Source organism: Lissotriton vulgaris, chromosome 3_1, assembly GCF_964263255.1.
Source record: "Lissotriton vulgaris chromosome 3_1, aLisVul1.2, whole genome shotgun sequence".
NCBI classification, from domain to species: domain Eukaryota; kingdom Metazoa; phylum Chordata; class Amphibia; order Caudata; family Salamandridae; genus Lissotriton; species Lissotriton vulgaris.
The window spans coordinates 1240886905-1240910197 of NC_141689.1; the positions used below are offsets into that span (position 1 = coordinate 1240886905).

Below are 23293 nucleotides of genomic sequence, written 5' to 3' on the forward strand. Positions count from 1 at the left end.
CACTGTTATACTCTCCCAAAGCCATTCAGGGAATACTATGAACAATTATATAGGAGCACAAATACTCCACCACTAGAGACACAGGGAGCTCGACGCAGACTCATAGGAGGCCTTGGGGGGCCCGGTGTAGGTGCACAAAATTAAAATCGCTATTAAGAAAATGGTTGCGGGGGAAGATCACGGGATCTGATGGCCTACCTGCTGAATTTTATTACTACTTCACGGGGAGCCTGGCCCTAAACTGGAATTGCTATAAGCCTTAAAGAATGGAGAGCTGCGAGTGTCCACCTGTGATGCTGTGGTAGTCCTACTCCCCAAGACTCAGCCCCAGGGCGCCAGAACCACTGCATTTTGCCCCCTGTCTATGCTTAACATGGACTTCAAAATTCTCAGCAAGGTCCTGGCCTTTGATGGTTACTGCACATGCCCACACTGATCTATGAGGACCAAAATGGCTAATTCATTCTCGCAGCACATCCCTTAACCTCAGGAGACTGTACCATGTCCTGTATCACCCAGAGGTGTGGTCTTGGCTGTGGGCCATACTCATGTCAGTGGATCTAGAAAAAGCTTTTGACTTCACCCTGTGGGACTTCTTGGTCGAAGTTATGCACCAAATGGAATTGGGTGGGCACTGGATCAAGTGGGTCAGACTGCTCTACTCCGCCCTGACTGTATGAGTCAGAAAAAGACACCACCATTTCCTCGCAATATAATGTCCACCAAGGCACTAGGCAGAGATGCACATTATCCCCCTCCTATTTACGCCTAGCAGATCTCTTTAGACTGGAGGGAGTGGGTGCGGGCATTGTAGTGGAGGGCTTTGAGTATATTATCTCTCTCTGTGCTGAGGACCTCCCGCTTTACACCGCTGAAGGCACAATGGGCGTTGATCACGTACTGCATCTCTTGGGGGAATTTGCATTACTCTCTGGCTTCTGGGTCAACAGGGTAAAGACTTGTTTATTTCCAATGTTGTCGGATAACCAAAGGCCACTGGGGTCGCCGCAGAAGTTGGCTTGGCCCCTCTCCCCTTTTAAATATCCAGGCATTCAAATATTCCACTCTCTGGAAGACCTACAGGAAGGCAATCTGGGGAAAGCCCTCTGATCCCTTAAAATCTTCATCCCTTTCTGGAGGTCCCTTAAATTATCCACAATGGCCAGGATCTCGGTGTCTAAGATGGTCATGCTCCCACGACTATTGTATTTCTTCCTCAACCTTTTGGTCGGTGTACCCCGTTTGTGGTTCCGTCAGTTAGACTCGTTGCTCCAGGATTTGTTCTGAGAGCTTTGAGATGGGGCCCACCATAGGGTTTCCTAGGAGATCCTGAGATGCCCACCTGATGAGGGGGGCCTAGGCGTGCATGACTTTGAGTTTTACTTCCTAGCAGCGCGACTCCAAATGGTCACTCAGTGGCTCGATGGGACCGGACTTGAGGAACTAGGCACATTGGGACTACCTCACAATCATAGTGTGCTACTGGCCCGATTATTCTGTCCAGCGATGGCAATCACTAAACCTGAGATGCAGCTGGCGACAAACCTGTTGTGTTGGAAACTTTGCATGTGGCGGACGCTGGGATGTCCTGTACTCGCCTACCCTACCCCTGGTCGGCCTTCCTATGGTGACCCACTCACCTCTTCTTTTTCTTTTTTTGCAGTTTTATATAGCGCAAACTTGACCGAATCAGGTATCAGAGTGCTTTACATAGCACCACTTATGTTACATGAGGACACACATTCATTTTTGTTCGGCACAGGGAGATAAAGTGATTTGCCCAGAATCACAGGATGCTCAGCATCATTTCCGAGACTGGAACCTAGTTCCCCAGATTCGAGGTTGACCGCCCTAGCTGTTAGGCCAACTCCTCTCCCCATTCTTGACGCCTGGGCAACTATTCACATGGAAAGAGGCTAGGTTGGTGCGCTTACGCGGGCATTCGAGGATTTGTGGGCTTGCGGACAGGATGATTCACCAACACACACAGTATTACTCATGCTAGTGTTGATGGGCTTGGCGCATCACTTAATAAAGTGGTTTTATAATTCACTGACTGCCATGGTTTGGAAGTCCCTGTTGACGACTATACATAGGTGGGAGGAGGTACTGGGCTGAGGCCTTACTGATTCTGAATGGCTTAAAGTCCTGGTATACCCAAAGAAGGTCTTTCGAAACATGTGACTGAAGTACACTCAATTTAACTCTGTCCAAATGACTTAACTTACACTCATAGACTACAGGTCATCTACGGAGGCGACCCACGCCACTTCCCAAGGTGTTCTCTTCAGGATGCAGACTTCAGCATTATGACCTGGAGCTGCCCCCGATCACAAACGTTCAGAGAGCCAGTGATCAGTGCCCTGAACAGCACCCTGAACAGGACTCCAGCTTGCACATTGGAGGTCTGCTTGTTGAGACTATTTCCTAAGTCTTGAAAATGTAGAGGTGGTTCCCGATTTTTAGATCTGGCTTCATCGGGTAGGAGTAGAACAGCTATGGCTTGGAAATCAACACTGGGACCGGTGGTGGACACTTGGACAAAGGGCGTTACTGTATGAGTTAGGGCTCTGATATGCGAAGGTGCCAGTGGGATACGGCAGCCCCCGGTAGCAGCATTGTGGACTAAGGTGCTGGAGTCCTGGGAACACCCGGAGGGAGGGGGTCAGGAGACTTGGGGAATTCTGATGTTTAAAAAAAAACAGTGCTAGAGTGCACGTGCCAGCTTCTTAAAACTTAGCAACATTGGCTTACCCTTAATGGGCATATTGAATTTACTTGTAAGTCCCCAGTAAAGTAGTACTACATGCACCCAGGGCATGTAAATTAAATGCTTCTAGTGGGCCTGCAGCAGTGATTGTGCCACCCACTTAAGTAGCCCTTTAAACATGTCTCAGGTCTGCCATTGCTGACTCTGTGTACAGGTTTAAACTGCCATTTCGATCTGATAAAATAAATCATCTGCCAGGCCCAAACCTTCCTTTTTAGGTTTCGCCTAGCGTCCGCTGCGCAGGCGAAAACTTTTGAGAAGAGTATGGTGCCTTTGTCACGCCTCTCACTTCCATTGGCTAGCTCCATAAATGGAGGCTAGCCATTGGAAGTGAGATCTGTCCGTTATGGTCCGAGGCGATTCATGGGCGTTCCGGCGAGGTTTTTCTCATCCTGCCCCTTTTCTCACGTCATGCTGCTGTGGGCGTGTGTTTTTTTTTTCTCCCGTGATGTTTTCATCTTTTTGGAAGTGCCTTTAGCCCGAGTGGTCGGCGAGATTTACGTTGCCAGGAAGTTGTTGTTATTTTCGATCAGGTAAGCAGCATTTTGTTTATAATTTGGCTCTGTGCTGTGAATGTTTGTGTTTGCACAGTATGCTTGTAACAGATATTTTTTTTATTTGAGATTTATTTTGGCTCATCTTTTACTCGTCTCGTGTATCCCGTCTTATGTCGTCTCCCCTTTGTGTGTCTCGTTGCTGTGTTTGTGCGTGTATCCTGTCTCGTCTATCCCGTCTCGTTGTCTGTTTGTTTGTTTTACGTTTTTAGGTTTCGCCTCCGTGTGCCTGTTAATGCTGTCCGTGAGCCGTTCACCCTCCCCCCTCCCGCTGTCCGAGGGACCGTCCTACCCCAATGAAAAGGTAGCAAATGCGTCCACTTCGCATTGAAGCGGGAAGCAGGGAAGAAAGGGAGTTGTTTGACTTGGTGTCTGTTGTGGCAGCTGCTGGCTACCATCAGCCCCGCAGAGCTGCAGTTGCAAGCGTGAGACCCGTTGACGAAGGGGCACTGGGCCTCTCTTCCGGTGGTCCTCGCTTGGTACAGTGATGGTGCTCACAAGACGCTCAGACGCAATAGCCTCTTTCTGCCTGGCTGGTCTTCCTCCCTCGCCGAGCAGTGCCTAGATTCCGTTTGGCACGGCTGATTAGCTGACCACCAGCAAATACGAAGGAGCTCCTGCAAATAGTATCCAATAGCGCACGGTTCAGGAAGGGTGCACATCAGAGCAGCCGAGCACACCAGCAGGGGCTTATTTACGCCAGGACCCGTGGGCATGAGGGGTCAACTTCACCTCCATTAGTGCCAATGTTTTATTACAAATGTATGTGAGGGGGCCGATTTTCTTCCTTAAACTAGTGCCCATGAAGCTCTTTCCACATCACTGCCCACACACCCTTGTTGGCAGTCTGCCAGCCCTTCTTTCCATTTCATGGATTGCCACTTCCGGAAGTCCCACCGTCCATGATGCCTCCATCAAGCCAGGGGCCCGGGTAGAACAGTGACCCTGCAGACAGAGGCTCCAGGTTCAAGTGCCACCTGACCACATGGCCCAGTTTCAATCCGTGTACACAGACCACCAGGATCGGACTGGCCCGATTGGCTGGTCTGACAGATCAGTATAAGGGCCGTTTTTTTTAAAAGAAGTTTGTAGGCCTACTAATGGCGTGATGGGTACGTTTTTAGCGATGATCCCCTGCTATTACAACACACATTGGCCGCAGACAACACAGATGCATGCATGGAGCCTCCCATACTTTTTTAAAGAACATCCCAAAGTTGCTTTCCTTCAATTTGTGATTTTGTGTACACACTTCTTATATTCTTTCCATGAGACAGTCGAAAGCATTTAAAGTGATTTTCAGTCCGTAAAATAGACTGCACTTTTTTTGTAATGTTCAGGTTAGCAATGTTGTGGTTCTGCTACAGTAGTTTGTAAAAAGAGGTTGTACATTTTGTATATTGCCTATTCCTTCTGCATTTTCATTTGTTATACTTTTTAGGTTTTGCCTGGCGTGTGTGTGTGGGGAGGGGGGGCTCTGGGTGTGTGTGTGTGTGGCTCTGGGTGGGTGTGTGGCTCTGGGTGGGTGTGTGTGTGTGGGGCTCTGGGTGGGTGTGTGTGTGTGTGGGGCTCTGGGTGGGTGTGTGTGTGTGGGGCTCTGGGTGTGTGTGTGGGGCTCTGGGTGTGTGTGTGGGGGGGGCTCTGGGTGTGTGTGGGGCTCTGGGTGTGTGTGTGTGGCTCTGGGTGTGTGTGTGTGTGTGTGGATCTGGGTGTGTGTGTGGTAGTAATTGCTGTCTGCTGAGCTCGTCCGTAGGGTACAATAGGTCTCACATTGCGAGAGATTAAGCTAATGGCAATGTAAGTGACAAAACCAAAACATAAATACAAATTTTGTCATTTACAATGCCAATAGCTCTAACCTTTCCAAAGGCGAAACCATTGCATTGTAAATGCTAGTTAATTCATATAGGTCACCCCGAGGGTAGGCCCTAAACATCCCATAGGGCAGGGTGCAATGTATTTATAAAGAGTAAGACTTGAAATGTTGAGTTTTAATTGTCCTGTTAACTACTGCAAGGCCTGCCTCTAGCAAAGGATAACACTGAAGTTACCTTATTACATTTAATAAGCTATAATTTCAAATAGGGAACAGGAAACCAGTTCATATTTGGTGTCTTTGCAATTGGAATAAAAATCTCCTCTTATGGTAAAGTCGGATTTTAAATCACAATTTAAAAAATGGCAGTTTTAGGCAGTTGCAATTTTTCTGCCTTAGCCATTTAGTGCCTGCAGCCTGCTTCTGGGTTACATGAGTTGGTGTAGCTGACAGCTGGACTTTGTGTATTCTTCCTCGACAGCCTCACACTATAGAAAGCTTAGGTGTGCTTGGAAGGGCCATTACTGTCCGGATGGGAGAGCGGAGCAGTGAACAGCCCTACTTACACTTGAATAGATTGTGTCCTGCCTCCACACAAAAAGCTGCATACTCCATGTAGTTAGTCTGGTGCCAGGGCAGGGAAGGCAGGAAGCCTGTGGACTTCAGAGGGAATCCTCTACACGCTTCTCCCACTTAAAAAGTAAGGCCCAGGTATACCTATTGGACCTCAGTACACGTTTTGACCTGTGGATCAGATGATGGTCCAAATGGAATATCTCAGGTTCTATTAGTGGTTGTTGATCTTGACTTATTTATTAAAGATTAATTAATATTACTACAGCTGATGTGGGATCCTTTTGTGGTGTGTTTTTCTGCGTTTACACATTGCCTCTAAGTTAAGCCTGACTGCTTTCTGCCGAGCTACAAGAGGATTGAGCACAGCTTAACTTTTGGGTTTTTATGTGACTTCACTCTGACAAGGACTGTGGTTTTCACTTGAGCACCTGACCAGGCGCTGCTCGTGGGGGTAGGTTTATACGGCTTGGACCGCGCGCCGCCAAAGGTACCATACCCAATTGTGCCGGTCCCACGGGAGCAGTCTGCGGGGCACCTTAGGGAATCTCCTAGGGTCGCATCACTAGAGTAGGACCAATTGGCCTGCCCGCTTACTGACCTACATAATGAGGTTGTAATTTACATTATTTATTTCTCACTGTGTAGTACTGAACACCTAGGTCCTGAAGAATTGCCATTACGGCAAGAAACATGTTGACCTGATCTGAGGGTTGTAGATATTTTGCTGTGAACCTTCCCGGTATATATCTCCCCTCCCACCCCTTTTAATCAAGGGAGTCAACCACGCTAATAAAGTACCTTGTGGATTGACCTTTTTTAATCCACCTTCACTCCACGACTACACTTTTCTTTGCCCTCTCACACGCATGCACAATATGGATGGAACAAAAGATCTCCTATAAAGAGCCCCGTTTCGGGAGCCCGTCAGACATTGCAGCGCCAGTCTGACGAGGAGCAGAACAGATATGATGAAGCATGACACCTAGTTTACTGTGTGTGTGAGGGGTTTAGTTCCAAAAGGGGATTTCCCCCTTTTCCTGTCCTCTACGCTACACTCATACTGTTTTTTCACATTTCCTCCGGGGAACTTTGTACCCTTCTTGTGTCACAGGGTTTCACCCCCCACAACTAGTAACGTAATTTCCTACAATTATCATATAATGACTGTGAAAATAATAAAGTATTACTCTGACGGTGAGGAAAAGGAAATATTGAGACTATGTGGGGAAACATATTTTTTCAAACTTATTACACATGAATTTTATTTTGGGCTTTCTTATGGTGCGATGCTAGATACTAAAGTGATTTTTACTAATTGATTTGTCTCTCTTTCGTCATATTTTGTACCATTTTGTCTTCAGCTCTCTGGTGTGGTGCTTAAAAACCTCACCGGTTAGGAAGACGGAAAAGCTAACACAAAGTGAAAAGCCCACCATTTCAACCTCAAGGGGAGGACCATCGGCAGACAGAAGCAAGGGCCCCCCCTCGAAACTAGACTCTAGAGCCACAGCCAACATGACAAAGTGGGTAGGGCAGGGGGAGGACCCAAAAGCAATCAAAAGATACGAAATCCCACAAAGGGAAATGGGCACAAAAGACGATGAAACATGGGAGACCGGTCAGGCGGAAGCTGATAGCAGCATAATACTGTTCATCCAAGATTATATCTCAAGAGGGAGAGGAGATATCCTCAACAGAGGCAATATCTTACTTCTACTATCAACTATCAGTAGCCTGACTGATATCAGCACCAAAGACCTAGTGGCAGTGGAATTTATCCACAGTTGCACCTGTCAAATCTCGAGGTCACAAAAACAACATGGGCAAGGAACGAAACAGTGAAGAGAATTATGGAATCTGAGTCACATTTTCTACCCTGGGGGATACGCCTAAAAAGAATGGAAAAAAACAGGTACCCGGAACCACTACAGCAGGGACAAAAAGAGAGACAAGCCCAAGACCCAACAAGTAAGCCTCCTCCAGGAAAAACTGAAAGTGTCTTAAAGGGATGACCCCACAGTCCAACAGGCAAGAGCAAGGCCTAATGGAACATTCCGACTGGAACTGGATAGCACGGACAATTAACACAAGGGCCTCAAAGCCCTGACAAAATTCCCAACAAAACACAGCAACACCTAAGAGCATGTTCTTGGAACATAAACGGCTTAGGAAACAAAAGAGACGACGTTCAGCTACTTTCCTACCTCCAAACATTTGACATAATAGCCCTACAGGAGACCTGGCTAGAACTAGAACATCACATTCAAGGCTACAAGACATACCATCTCCCAGCGATAAGAAATGCTAAATATGGCCATCCAAAGGGGGGTCTAACAATATATACTGCTATAAAGAGCTTCAACGAATCGAAGTACATACACGCGAAACAGATAGGCAATAATTGCACCCTCACAATAGAATTAGAAGTGAGGGGAAAAGACTCAAAACAAAAACTAAGGCTGATGAATGTATATCTACATCCCCGGGAGAAAAAAACAGGAATGAAGCTCCTGGTGGAAGAGATCGCAAAAACATTGATAGAGACAGAAAGTCCCAGCCTCATAGTAACAGGGGACTTTAACATGTTCCTGGGAGGGCCTCAAACAAGGGACACACCGCTAGAAGAACTGTTCCTCGCATGGGACATTCCACAACAAGCTATAAGCAAATGGGGCAATCAAAACCGGCTGGCAATGGCAAGCACTAAAGATTTAGAACCCCTTAATCTGGCAGCACTAAACGGCCGCTTCACAAACGACAGCCCACCGTCTGTTACTTTTCACAATCAAACAGTCAGTTCCACCTTAGACTTTACATTTGTATCCCTGCAACTCTTCACGAAAGTCACGGAGTTCCGAATAGGTACAATGCCAGTCAGCGACCATCAGCCCCAAGAATTCGGCCTTAATCTCCAGGGGGTAGTGCAATCTAGGCCGGCGACAAACTTGGGATGTTCACTGCTGATGGCACAGAAAAGAATTAAATGCATCACGTCAAATCTGGAGGGCTTTATAACTGATGCAAAAAGCCGGTGGGAAAAGTGCATCACAAACAAGTCTGAGTACCTAAACGCCTGGGAACAATTCACGAGGAGCCTGGGACAGGCTCATACAAGGAAACCTAAGATCCACTGTCAAAGCGGCAAAAATCAAGGAAAGAGAACCCACCCAACTGGTAACCGCGACAAGGAACCAAATCAAAACATCGAGATAAAGGCCCTTAAAAGTAAAATTAACAAACTATTGCGGAAACTACACCGCGAAGGACCGGACACTGCAACCCAACTGGAACTGCAAAACTTAAAACAGAGCAAAAAGAGAACAATCTGGCAGGAAAAAAGGAAAGCAGAGGACGAGTTATGGGCGAGACTTTTACACAACGCCAATGGATCCAACACAAGCGGAAGATTCTGGAAAACAGTTAACTCACTCGAGAACTCCAGGACTCCCACCACCAACTCCTATGTAACCGAGGAAGCCTGGGCCAACCATCTTCAGGTACACTTCAATGAAGTGCAACAACTTGCTACAACCAGTCGATTAGATAAGGAAAAAAAATGCCCAGCACGGCCAACACAATAGGCCAGTAATTCATTCGAACCAACTAAAAAACAAATAATAAGCAGGATTGCGAAAGGGAAAGCGGAGGGGGCGCCAGGCCCCAATGGGATTCCCCCAATACTGTATAGGCAAAACCCGGATTACTGGGCAGCGGCTCTAGCGCCACTCTTCAAACAGATATCAGACACAGCAACAATCCCAGCGTCATGGAAAGGCTCTATATTAGCACCAATACACAATAAGGGCAATGTTAAGGACCCAAATAATTACAGACTAATAGCATTAATCGATAATGAAGCTAAATACAATGCCGGTCTCCTACTAGAGGATCTCCTGGATTGGACGGAAGAAAATGCAGTAATTTCTATCACCCAGACTGGATTCCGCAAACAACTGGGTACAACATCAAACATGTTAGCTCTCTCACTCCTCATCGATGCCACAAAAGCAGCAAATCTACCCCTGTACGTATGCTTCATCGATTTCACTTCAGTGTTTGACACCGTCAACAGAAACTTACTATGGTCAAAGCTGGAAAAAAGGAACATTCCATCAGGCCTTCTCACACAGCTGATCTTATTACACACGGACACATGGGTCCAAGTCAAGCTAGGGCCGGGTGACCTCCTCTCAAGGAAAATAAAGACCACGAAAGGTCTAAAACAAGGCTGCGTCTAGCGCCAACATTATTTAACATCTTTTTGTCTGACCTTGCCCAGCAGCTGGACGAAACTAACTCTCATGCTCCTAGCATAGGCGGCCTCACTCTTTCTAACTTAATGTATGCTGATGATATTGTCCTACTCAGTAGAACATCGATAGGGCTACAACATCTGATCACCACCACGTATAAGTACTCTACAGAAAACAGCTTAAGCATCAACCTATTAAAAACCAAAACAATGAGGATCAACGCAAAAACACCGTCAGCAGGATTTAACTGGCACATGGGAGGGACCAGACTGGAAACAGTGGAGGAGTACAGGTACTTGGGGGTAATCCTCGACAGGAAGGGCTCATTCCACCAGCAAAAGGAAGCATTAAAACGGAGGGGTATCAGCGTAGGGATCACACTGAGGAGCCTCAAAACAAAAGTAGTTGGGCGAAGCTTCACCCCCTGCTTCAAGTACTTCAGGCAAAACGAACACCAGCCCTAACCTATGGTAGCGAATGCCTACGAGGAAGGGACGCCCAGCAACTGAGTAGCACAATCGCGAAGGCCATGAGAATAATTTTCAGCCTGCCCAATTACACCTCTCAGGCACAAATTAGGCTGGAATTTGGCCTGAGAAACCAAACATTTGAGCGAATGGGTGCCTACGCCAAAAGATGGCACAAGATCCAGAGAGGAGATGCCATAAGCCTAAACCATCATCTATGGAAAGAGATGGAAAGTAAGAGCAACAGTGCGGCTGCGATATATCTCAAGCACTCCGTAAACTCCTTGTGCCTACAAGAAGCCTGGAAGATCGGTGGATCTCACAATACCTTTAAACAGTTAGTTAATAAATCAGTCAGATCTATGTCGCTAATTGAGGACAAACCAAGTCTAGCAGCCCGGGCCCATGGCTGGACAGTTATCCAAAGCTACACAAGCAGTCTCTGCCAAAGCTATCTAGGAGTTGGCTTCACCAGGCGCATAAAGGAGAAGTTCCTACGACTACGGCTGGGCCAACTTCCCGTACAAAACCCTCGCCCTCCATAGAAAAGGCCCCAAGAAACAACCAACTGCCGAGTCTGTGGGAAGGAAAAAGAAGACATCGTGCATCTACTATGTACCTGCAAAGGACTGGACTCAGAACGCAGATACCATCTAAAACAGCACCTCAACAGGCTGGGAATAAGAACACGCCGGCAGGCGGTAAAGGCCTGCTTTGACGGGACGAATATCCAGCTAGCAAGCCACGTTGTCAAATTCTTGGAGAAAGCAGAAAAGAAACAAAAAAGATAGAGGGAAGAAACAAGCTGACGCCACGTTACGAAGCGAAACCCAAACGGACATTGACAAGTGATCAATCACTCGAATGAGTATTGGACCGCCTCCCAAAGGCTAAAAAGCAAGGCGTTATATAAATGCCTCACCTTATTTTTTTCTACGCTCAGCCCGAAACAAGCACAAATTCCTGTATAAATTACTACTTTTTATACGAAGTTATTCTTATTTTATACACTAATTGCATTTAATTAATGGTTTTATTTGCTAACAATTGCAATGGTTTTAATTAACTGAGCAATAAAGATGATTACTACTTATTTATTTTGCTACATTGGGTACCAGAGAATCTGGTGAGAGTGCATGTGTGCCATTTTATGGGGAAAACATTATCAAGATTTGAGTTACTCATTTTTTGTGTGTACACATCAAAGTATTTATGTTCTGATTCAGGCAACCAGGGACAGACTAGGAAAGCAGAGGTGTCAACTTAGTTTAATTTACAAGTTTCCGACCACGTAAAGACAGATCGGTAATATGAAGTTAAATATAGAAGTTAACTAAAACAACAGACAGTTTGCATCCATGGTAAAGTTCAAATTATTTTAGGATAATTCCAGTGGAATAAGACCCATTCTCATCCTGCTTCACAGAGAGACCAAAAAAGAGTGCACCAAAATATGTCATTTTTGTGACCTGATAAATAGAACAGTCAAAATCGTATCTCAGAAATGAAACCGTTTAGGGGCACACATTACTGCATTAAAAGATGCGATGCTACCTTCTGCGTCTGCAGAGTGATGATCCAGTACAGTGGATTCAAACCCTTGTTCCTTCCTCAAAACAGCATCTGAATTGTGTAACGGAGATCCTGTTGATCAAAGAAACAAAATAAAACAATCTGTGGGTTACACATCACTGGTATTTCCAGAATTCCCAACTTTCTATATGAAAAGAAAATTGTCATTATGTACATGTTTTTCTGGGTGAGAAAAAACCCGACGTCATTATGTGTGGGGTTTGAAAATCTTTAAACTAAAAATTACCCAATTTCCTATCAGTGCTACTCACCTCGGCTAAGGCAATATTTTATTTGTCTTCGCTTTTTGCCCAATGATTGGCTCTGCTTTTTACTGGATAATGTATCTGGCTTGTATACACATATGTGACGAGGGGGACCAGTCAGGAACCGAGAAGGGAAACGCTCTAACTATGAAGCCAAAATATATACCAATCTCCCCTCTCTCCCCAGAGCAACCCAAAAATTGGAACAGAGCGGAGACACCTCTCTTCCGCCTTGACGAAGAAACTGGACCCCTGCTTCTTTAACTGGGCCAAGTTTACAAAAGGCCCGGCCCCCTGGAATGACGTCACGGAGGCAGAGCCGGTAAAACCAGGAGGTGAGTAAAGGAAGGTGTGTCCTACACCCGGAGGAGTCCGAAGAGGCTGCGAACTGAACGAGGGGAGAAAACCGAAAGAGGAAGCCGCCGTAGAAGATCCAAGCCAACGTCTACCGGAGCCAGGAGGCCAACGACACGGCGTATCGCCCAGCCACGCTTCAGGAGAAGCGTGGCTCACTCAGGTACGGGCGCTTATCTCGGGTTGGGCGGGAAGGAAGGGTTTTAAACCACCGTAGCCCCACCGTAGAAACCCAGTCACTCCCTTTCCTCAGCACTACTGACACGAAGTACCTGGTTACTCTTTTGTTTATTTTTGTTTTGGGCACCGTGTGACTCCTCACTACCCTACCCTTGCTCACTGTATATATGGGGACACCCGACTGAAACAAAGTCTTTGTCTTTTCCTTTCCGCATACTCCGGACCGGCGACTGGCCCTGTGAGCACCCTAAGTGGAAGAAAAGAGGAACAAGCATTGGAAATGCAATAGGGCTCGCATTAGGAAAGTTTGAGCTATTGGTGTTATAAATAATTTTTTTTTATTTATGTGTTTTTTTTAATAGCTAAATTAATAGCTTTGTCACTTACAATGCCAATAGTTATAACTTTCGCAAATGTGACACCTAAAGCATTTGTAATGCATCATGTTTTGTATTTACGTGACTTTGTGTATTGATATTACAAATAACAATGGCTTTTAATTTTTTTAAATAATTAATACTTAAATAATTTATTTAATTTGTAATGGCAATAGCTTAAACTTTTGTAAATAACATTTGTGAAGATTATGTTTAGTGTTTTTATTGTGACGAAAATCCATGAACAGAAGTGAAATATTAACATCTTTTTGTGATTTGTAATAAAGCGTGAAAACTTGAAAACAGCTTGAAACATTGAAAACATATTTGAACCAGTGATGCTGTGGTTGCACTGAGTGATGCTGTGGTGGTGCTGAGTGATGCTGTGGTGGTGCTGAGTGATGCTGTGGTGGTGCTGAGTGATGCTGTGGTGGTGCTGAGTGATGCTGTGGTGGTGCTGAGTGATGCTGTGGTGGTGCTGAGTGATGCTGTGGTGGTGCTGAGTGATGCTGTGGTTGCGCTGAGTGATGCTGTGGTTGCGCTGAGTGAGGCGGTGGTTGCGTTGAGTGGTGTGTGCATCGGTGGAGCTGTTTGGTGGGTGCATTGGTGGAGCTTAGTTGGAGCATCGGTGGAGCAGTGTGGTGGGTGCATCGGTGGAGCAGTGTGGTGGGTGCCTCGGCGGAGCTGTGTGGTGGGTGCCTCGGCGGAGCTGTGTGGTGGGTGCCTCGGCGGAGCTGTGTGGTGGGTGCCTCGGCGGAGCTGTGTGGAGGGTGCCTCAGCGGAGCTGTGTGGTGGGTGTATCTGTGGAGCTGTGTGGTGGGTGTATCTGTGGAGGTGTGTGGTGGGTGCCTTGGTGGAGCTGTGTGGTGGATGCATCGGTGGAGCTGTGTGGTGGGTGCCTCGGTGGAGCTGTGTGGTGGGTGCCTCGGTGGAGCTGTATGGTGGGTGCCTCGGTGGAGCTGTGTGGTGGGTGTATCGGTGGAGGTGTGGTGGGTGCATCCGTGGAGCTGTGTAGGTGGAGCTGTGTGGAGGGTGCCTCGGTGGAGCTGTGTGGAGGGTGCCTCGGTGGAGCTGTGTGGTTGGTGCCTCGGTGGAGCTGTGTGGTGGGTGCATCTGTGGAGCTGTGTGGTGGGTGTCTCGGTGGAGCTGTGTAGTGGGTGCATCTGTGGAGCTGTGTGGTGGGTGCATCGGTGGTGCTGTGTGGTGGGTGCATCGGTGGAGCTGTGTGGTGGGTGCCTCGGCGGAGCTGTGTGGTGAGTGCATCAGTGGATCTGTGTGGTGGGTGCATCAGTGGAGCTGTGTAGGTGGAGCTGTGTGGTGGGTGCATCGGTGGAGCTGTGTGGAGGGTGCATCGGTGGAACTGTGTGGTGGGTGCATCGGTGGAGCTGGGTGCATCGGTGGAGCTGTGTGGAGGGTGCCTCGGTGGAGCTGTGTGGTGGGTGCCTCGGTGGAGCTGTGTGGTGGGTGCATCTGTGGAGCTGTGTGATGGGTGTCTCGGTGGAGCTGTGTGGTGGGTGCATCTGTGGAGCTGTGTGGTGGGTGCATCGGTGGAGCTGTGTGGTGGCTGCGTCGGTGGAGCTGTGTGGTGGCTGCGTTGGTGGAGCTGTGTGGTGGCTGCGTCGGTGGAGCAGTGTGGTGGCTGCGTCGGTGGAGCTGTGTGATGGCTGCATCGGTGGAGCTGTGTGGTGGCTGCATCGGTGGAGCTGTGTGGTGGCTGCATCGGTGGAGCTGTGTGGTGGGTGCATCTGTGGAGCTGTGTGGTGGGTGCATCTGTTGAGCTATGTGGTGGGTGCATTTGTGAAGCTGTGTGGTGGGGCATCAGTGGAGCTGGTTGGTTGGTGCATCGGTGGAGCTGTGTGGTGGCTGCATCGGTGGAGCTGTGTGGTGGCTGCATCGGTGAAGCTGTGTGGTGGGTGCCTCGGTGGAGCTGTGTGGTGGGTGCCTCGGTGGAGCTATGTGGTGGGTGCCTCGGTGGAGCTGTGTGGTGGGTGCCTCGGTGGAGCTGTGTGGTGGGTGCATCGTTGGAGCTTAGTTGGTGCATTGGTGGAGCTGGGTGGTGGGTGCATCGGTGGAGCTGTGTAGGTGGAGCTGTGTGGTGGGTGCATCAGTGGAGCTGTGTGGTGGGTGCATCAGTGGAGCTGTGTGGTGGGTGCATCAGTGGAGCTGTGTGGTGGGTGCCTCGGTGGAGCTGTGTGGTGGGTGCCTCGGTGGAGCTGTATGGTGGGTGCCTCGGTGGAGCTGCGTGGTGGGTGCATCGGTGGAGCTGTGTGGTGGGTGCATCGGTGGAGCTGTGTAGGTGGAGCTGTGTGGAGGGTGCCTCGGTGGAGCTGTGTGGTGGGTGCATCTGTGGAGCTGTGTGGTGGGTGTCTCGGTGGAGCTGTGTGGTGGGTGCATCTGTGGAGCTGTGTGGTGGGTGCATCGGTGGAGCTGTGTGGTGGGTGCATCGGTGGAGCTGTGTGGTGGGTGCCTCGGTGGAGCTGTGTGGTGGGTTTATCAGTGGATCTGTGTGGTGGGTGCATCGGTGGAGCTGTGTAGGTGGAGCTGTGTGGTGGCTGCATCGGTGGAGCTGTGTGGTGGCTGCGTCGGTGGAGCTGTGTGGTGGCTGCATCGGTGGAGCTGTGTGGTGGCTGCATCGGTGGAGCTGTGTGGTGGCTGCATCGGTGGAGCTGTGTGGTGGCTGCATCGGTGGAGCTGTGTGGTGGGTGCATCGGTGGAGCTGTGTGGTGGGTGCATCGGTGGAGCTTAGTGGGTGCATTGGTGGAGCTGTGTGGTGGGTGCATCGGTGGAGCTTAGTTGGTGCATCGGTGGAGCTGTGTGGTGGGTGCATCGGCAAAGCTGTGTGGTAGGTGCCTCGGCAGAGCTGTGTGGTGGGTGCCTCAGCAGAGCTGTGTGGTGGGTGCCTCGGTGGAGCTGTATGGTGGGTGCCTCGGTGGAGCTGTGTGGTGGGTGCCTCGGTGGAGCTGTGTGGTGGGTGCATCGGTGGAGCTGTGTGGTGGGTGCATCGGTGGAGCTGTGTGGAGGGTGCCTCGGTGGAGCTGTGTGGTGGGTGCCTCGGTGGAGCTGTGTGGTGGGTGCATCTGTGGAGCTGTGTGATGGGTGTCTCGGTGGAGCTGTGTGGTGGGTGCATCTGTGGAGCTGTGTGGTGGGTGCATCGGTGGAGCTGTGTGGTGGGTGCCTCGGTGGAGCTGTGTGGTGGGTTTATCAGTGGATCTGTGTGGTGGGTGCATCGGTGGAGCTGTGTAGGTGGAGCTGTGTGGTGGCTGCATCGGTGGAGCTGTGTGGTGGCTGCGTCTGAGGAGCTGTGTGGTGGCTGTGTCGGTGGAGCAGTGTGGTGGCTGCATCAGTGGAGCTGTGTGGTGGCTGCATCGGTGGAGCTGTGTGGTGGGTGCATCGGTGGAGCTGTGTGGTGGGTGCATCGGTGGAGCTGTGTGGTGGGTGCATCGGTGGAGCTGTGTGATGGGTGCATCGGTGGAGGTGTGTGGTGGGTGCATCGGTGGAGCTGTGTGGTGGGTGCATCAGTGGTGGTGGTGGGTGCATCTGTTGAGCTATGTGGTGGGTGCATTTGTGAAGCTGTATGGTGGGGCATCGGTGGAGCTGGTTGGTTGGTGCATCGGTGGAGCTGTGTCGGTGGAGCTGTGTGGTGGCTGCATCGGTGGAGCTGTGTGGTGGCTGCATCGGTGAAGCTGTGTGGTGGGTGCCTCGGTGGAGCTGTGTGGTGGGTGCCTCGGTGGAGCTGTGTGGTGGGTGCCTCGGTGGAGCTGTGTGGTGGGTGCCTCGGTGGAGCTGGGTAGTGGGTGCATCGGTGGAGCAGTGTGGTGGGTGCATCGATGGAGCTGTGTAGGTGGAGCTGTGTGGTGGGTGCATCAGTGGAGCGGTGTGGTGGGTGCATCAGTGGAGCTGTGTGGTGCTGAGTGATGCTGTGGTGGTGCTGAGTGATGCTGTGGTGGTGCTGAGTGATGCTGTGGTGGTGCTGAGTGATGCTGTGGTGGTGCTGAGTGATGCTGTGGTGGTGCTGAGTGATGCTGTGGTTGCGCTGAGTGAGGCGGTGGTTGCGTTGAGTGGTGTGTGCATCGGTGGAGCTGTTTGGTGGGTGCATTGGTGGAGCTTAGTTGGAGCATCGGTGGAGCAGTGTGGTGGGTGCATCGGTGGAGCAGTGTGGTGGGTGCCTCGGCGGAGCTGTGTGGTGGGTGCCTCGGCGGAGCTGTGTGGTGGGTGCCTCGGCGGAGCTGTGTGGTGGGTGCCTCGGCGGAGCTGTGTGGAGGGTGCCTCAGCGGAGCTGTGTGGTGGGTGTATCTGTGGAGCTGTGTGGTGGGTGTATCTGTGGAGGTGTGTGGTGGGTGCCTTGGTGGAGCTGTGTGGTGGGTGCATCGGTGGAGCTGTGTGGTGGGTGCCTCGGTGGAGCTGTGTGGTGGGTGCCTCGGTGGAGCTGTATGGTGGGTGCCTCGGTGGAGCTGTGTGGTGGGTGTATCGGTGGAGGTGTGGTGGGTGCATCCGTGGAGCTGTGTAGGTGGAGCTGTGTGGAGGGTGCCTCGGTGGAGCTGTGTGGAGGGTGCCTCGGTGGAGCTGTGTGGTTGGTGCCTCGGTGGAGCTGTGTGGTGGGTGCATCTGTGGAGCTGTGTGGTGGGTGTCTCGGTGGAGCTGTGTAGTGGGTGCATCTGTGGAGCTGTGTGGTGGGTGCATTGGTGGTGCTGTGTGGTGGGTGCATCGGTGGAGCTGTGTGGTGAGTGCATCAGTGGATCTGTGTGGTGGGTGCATCAGTGGAGCTGTGTAGGTGGAGCTGTGTGGTGGGTGCATCGGTGGAGCTGTGTGGAGGGTGCATCGGTGGAACTGTGTGGTGGGTGCATCGGTGGAGCTGGGTGCATCGGTGGAGCTGTGTGGTGGCTGCATCGGTGGAGCTGTGTGGTGGCTGCGTCGGTGGAGCTGTGTGGTGGCTGCGTCGGTGGAGCTGTGTGGTGGCTGCATCGGTGGAGCTGTGTGGTGGCTGCATCGGTGGAGCTGTGTGGTGGCTGCATCGGTGGAGCTGTGTGGTGGCTGCATCGGTGGAGCTGTGTGGTGGGTGCATCGGTGGAGCTGTGTGGTGGGTGCATCGGTGGAGCTTAGTGGGTGCATTGGTGGAGCTGTGTGGTGGGTGCATCGGTGGAGCTTAGTTGGTGCATCGGTGGAGCTGTGTGGTGGGTGCATCGGCGAAGCTGTGTGGTAGGTGCCTCGGCAGAGCTGTGTGGTGGGTGCCTCAGCGGAGCTGTGTGGTGGGTGCCTCGGTGGAGCTGTATGGTGGGTGCCTCGGTGGAGCTGTATGGTGGGTGCCTCGGTGGAGCTGTGTGGTGGGTGCATCTGTGGAGCTGTGTGATGGGTGTCTCGGTGGAGCTGTGTGGTGGGTGCATCTGTGGAGCTGTGTGGTGGGTGCATCGGTGGAGCTGTGTGGTGGGTGCCTCGGTGGAGCTGTGTGGTGGGTTTATCAGTGGATCTGTGTGGTGGGTGCATCGGTGGAGCTGTGTAGGTGGAGCTGTGTGGTGGCTGCATCGGTGGAGCTGTGTGGTGGCTGCGTCTGAGGAGCTGTGTGGTGGCTGTGTCGGTGGAGCAGTGTGGTGGCTGCATCAGTGGAGCTGTGTGGTGGCTGCATCGGTGGAGCTGTGTGGTGGGTGCATCGGTGGAGCTGTGTGGTGGGTGCATCGGTGGAGCTGTGTGGTGGGTGCATCGGTGGAGCTGTGTGATGGGTGCATCGGTGGAGGTGTGTGGTGGGTGCATCGGTGGAGCTGTGTGGTGGGTGCATTAGTGGTGGTGGTGGGTGCATCTGTTGAGCTATGTGGTGGGTGCATTTGTGAAGCTGTATGGTGGGGCATCGGTGGAGCTGGTTGGTTGGTGCATCGGTGGAGCTGTGTCGGTGGAGCTGTGTGGTGGCTGCATCGGTGGAGCTGTGTGGTGGCTGCATCGGTGGAGCTGTGTGGTGGGTGCCTCGGTGGAGCTGTGTGGTGGGTGCCTCGGTGGAGCTGTGTGGTGGGTGCCTCGGTGGAGCTGTGTGGTGGGTGCCTCGGTGGAGCTGGGTAGTGAGTGCATCGGTGGAGCAGTGTGGTGGGTGCATCGATGGAGCTGTGTAGGTGGAGCTGTGTGGTGGGTGCATCAGTGGAGCGGTGTGGTGGGTGCATCAGTGGAGCTGTGTGGTGCTGAGTGATGCTGTGGTGGTGCTGAGTGATGCTGTGGTGGTGCTGAGTGATGCTGTGGTGGTGCTGAGTGATGCTGTGGTGGTGCTGAGTGATGCTGTGGTGGTGCTGAGTGATGCTGTGGTGGTGCTGAGTGATGCTGTGGTGGTGCTGAGTGATGCTGTGGTTGCGCTGAGTGAGGCGGTGGTTGCGTTGAGTGGTGTGTGCATCGGTGGAGCTGTTTGGTGGGTGCATTGGTGGAGCTTAGTTGGAGCATCGGTGGAGCAGTGTGGTGGGTGCATCGGTGGAGCAGTGTGGTGGGTGCCTCGGCGGAGCTGTGTGGTGGGTGCCTCGGCGGAGCTGTGTGGTGGGTGCCTCGGCGGAGCTGTGTGGTGGGTGCCTCGGCGGAGCTGTGTGGAGGGTGCCTCAGCGGAGCTGTGTGGTGGGTGTATCTGTGGAGCTGTGTGGTGGGTGTATCTGTGGAGGTGTGTGGTGGGTGCCTTGGTGGAGCTGTGTGGTGGGTGCCTCGGTGGAGCTGTGTGGTGGGTGCCTCGGTGGAGCTGTATGGTGGGTGCCTCGGTGGAGCTGTGTGGTGGGTGTATCGGTGGAGGTGTGGTGGGTGCATCCGTGGAGCTGTGTAGGTGGAGCTGTGTGGAGGGTGCCTCGGTGGAGCTGTGTGGAGGGTGCCTCGGTGGAGCTGTGTGGTTGGTGCCTCGGTGGAGCTGTGTGGTGGGTGCATCTGTGGAGCTGTGTGGTGGGTGTCTCGGTGGAGCTGTGTAGTGGGTGCATCTGTGGAGCTGTGTGGTGGGTGCATCGGTGGTGCTGTGTGGTGGGTGCATCGGTGGAGCTGTGTGGTGGGTGCCTCGGCGGAGCTGTGTGGTGAGTGCATCAGTGGATCTGTGTGGTGGGTGCATCAGTGGAGCTGTGTAGGTGGAGCTGTGTGGTGGGTGCATCGGTGGAGCTGTGTGGAGGGTGCATCGGTGGAACTGTGTGGTGGGTGCATCGGTGGAGCTGGGTGCATCGGTGGAGCTGTGTGGTGGCTGCATCGGTGGAGCTGTGTGGTGGCTGCGTCGGTGGAGCTGTGTGGTGGCTGCGTCGGTGGAGCTGTGTGGTGGCTGCGTCGGTGGAGCTGTGTGGTGGCTGCATCGGTGGAGCTGTGTGGTGGCTGCATCGGTGGAGCTGTGTGGTGGCTGCATCGGTGGAGCTGTGTGGTGGGTGCATCGGTGGAGCTGTGTGGTGGGTGCATCGGTGGAGCTTAGTGGGTGCATTGGTGGAGCTGTGTGGTGGGTGCATCGGTGGAGCTTAGTTGGTGCATCGGTGGAGCTGTGTGGTGGGTGCATCGGCGAAGCTGTGTGGTAGGTGCCTCGGCAGAGCTGTGTGGTGGGTGCCTCAGCGGAGCTGTGTGGTGGGTGCCTCGGTGGAGCTGTATGGTGGGTGCCTCGGTGGAGCTGTATGGTGGGTGCCTCGGTGGAGCTGTGTGGTGGGTGCCTCGGTGGAGCTGTGTGGTGGGTGCATCGGTGGAGCTGTGTGGTGGGTGCATCGGTGGAGCTGTGTGGAGGGTACCTCGGTGGAGCTGTGTGGTGGGTGCCTCGGTGGAGCTGTGTGGTGGGTGCATCTGTGGAGCTGTGTGATGGGTGTCTCGGTGGAGCTGTGTGGTGGGTGCATCTGTGGAGCTGTGTGGTGGGTGCATCGGTGGAGCTGTGTGGTGGCTGCGTCGGTGGAGCTGTGTGGTGGCTGCGTCGGTGGAGCTGTGTGGTGGCTGCGTCGGTGGAGCTGTGTGGTGGCTGCGTCGGTGGAGCTGTGTGATGGCTGCATCGGTGGAGCTGTGTGGTGGCTGCATCGGTGGAGCTGTGTGGTGGCTGCATCGGTGGAGCTGTGTGGTGGCTGCATCGGTGGAGCTGTGTGGTGGGTGCATCTGTGGAGCTGTGTGGTGGGTGCATCTGTTGAGCTATGTGGTGGGTGCATTTGTGAAGCTGTGTGGTGGGGCATCGGTGGAGCTGGTTGGTTGGTGCATCGGTGGAGCTGTGTGGTGGCTGCATCGGTGGAGCTGTGTGGTGGCTGCATCGGTGAAGCTGTGTGGTGGGTGCCTCGGTGGAGCTGTGTGGTGGGTGCCTCGGTGGAGCTGTGTGGTGGGTGCCCCGGTGGAGCTGTGTGGTGGGTGCCTCGGTGGAGCTGTGTGGTGGGTGCATCGTTGGAGCTTAGTTGGTGCATTGGTGGAGCTGGGTGGTGGGTGCATCGGTGGAGCTGTGTAGGTGGAGCTGTGTGGTGGGTGCATCAGTGGAGCTGTGTGGTGGGTGCATCAGTGGAGCTGTGTGGTGGGTGCATCAGTGGAGCTGTGTGGTGGGTGCCTCGGTGGAGCTGTGTGGTGGGTGCCTCGGTGGAGCTGTATGGTGGGTGCCTCGGTGGAGCTGCGTGGTGGGTGCATCGGTGGAGCTGTGTGGTGGGTGCATCGGTGGAGCTGTGTAGGTGGAGCTGTGTGGAGGGTGCCTCGGTGGAGCTGTGTGGTGGGTGCATCTGTGGAGCTGTGTGGTGGGTGTCTCGGTGGAGCTGTGTGGTGGGTGCATCTGTGGAGCTGTGTGGTGGGTGCATCGGTGGAGCTGTGTGGTGGGTGCATCGGTGGAGCTGTGTGGTGGGTGCCTCGGTGGAGCTGTGTGGTGGGTTTATCAGTGGATCTGTGTGGTGGGTGCATCGGTGGAGCTGTGTAGGTGGAGCTGTGTGGTGGCTGCATCGGTGGAGCTGTGTGGTGGCTGCGTCTGAGGAGCTGTGTGGTGGCTGTGTCGGTGGAGCAGTGTGGTGGCTGCATCAGTGGAGCTGTGTGGTGGCTGCATCGGTGGAGCTGTGTGGTGGGTGCATCGGTGGAGCTGTGTGGTGGGTACATCGGTGGAGCTGTGTGGTGGGTGCATCGGTGGAGCTGTGTGATGGGTGCATCGGTGGAGGTGTGTGGTGGGTGCATCGGTGGAGCTGTGTGGTGGGTGCATCGGTGGTGGTGGTGGGTGCATCTGTTGAGCTATGTGGTGGGTGCATTTGTGAAGCTGTATGGTGGGGCATCGGTGGAGCTGGTTGGTTGGTGCATCGGTGGAGCTGTGTGGTGGCTGCATCGGTGGAGCTGTGTGGTGGCTGCATCGGTGAAGCTGTGTGGTGGGTGCCTCGGTGGAGCTGTGTGGTGGGTGCCTCGGTGGAGCTGTGTGGTGGGTGCCTCGGTGGAGCTGTGTGGTGGGTGCCTCGGTGGAGCTGGGTAGTGGGTGCATCGGTGGAGCTGTGTGGTGGGTGCATCGATGGAGCTGTGTAGGTGGAGCTGTGTGGTGGGTGCATCAGTGGAGCGGTGTGGTGGGTGCATCAGTGGAGCTGTGTGGTTGGTGCCTCGGTGGAGCTGTATGGTGGGTGCCTCGGTGGAGCTGTGTGGTGGGTGCATCGGTGGAGCTGTGTGGTGGGTGCATCGGTGGAGCTGTGTGGTGGAGCTGTGTGGTGGGTGCATCAGTGGAGCTGTGTGGTGGGTGCATCAGTGGAGCTGTGTGGTGGGTGCATCAGTGGAGCTGTGTGGTGGGTGCCTCGGTGGAGCTGTATGGTGGGTGCCTCGGTGGAGCTGTGTGATGGGTGCATCGGTGGAGCTGTGTGGTGGGTGCATCGGTGGAGCTGTGTGGTGGGTGCATCGGTGGAGCTGTGTGGTGGGGGCATCTGTGGAGCTGTGTGGTGGGGGCATCGGTGGAGCTGTGTTGGTAGAGCTGTGTGGTGGCTGCATCGCTGGAGCTGTGTGGTGGGTGCCTCGTTGGAGTTGTGTGGTGGGTGCCTCGGTGGAGCTGTGTGGTGGGTGCATCGGTGGAGCTGTGTCGGTGGAGCTGAGTGGTGGTTGCATCAGTTGAGCTGTGTGGTGGGTGCGTCTGTGGAGCTGTGTGGTGGGTGCATCTGTGGAGCTGTGTGGTGGGTGCATCTGTGGAGCTGTGTGGTGGGTGCATCTGTGGAGCTGTGTGGTG

The 23293-nt window shown here is 52.9% G+C and overlaps 1 protein-coding gene across 1 annotated transcript in view; it reads right to left on the minus strand.

Annotated features, from left to right (window-relative positions):
* LOC147727724 (uncharacterized) overlaps positions 1–23293 on the minus strand; it is a 170698-nt gene that overhangs the window by 103787 nt on the left and 43618 nt on the right. The window contains exon 3 of the mRNA XM_086963676.1: positions 11991–12080. Coding sequence (XP_086819802.1) covers positions 11991–12080 — 90 coding nt within the window. The remainder of the gene's footprint in view (positions 1–11990; positions 12081–23293) is intronic.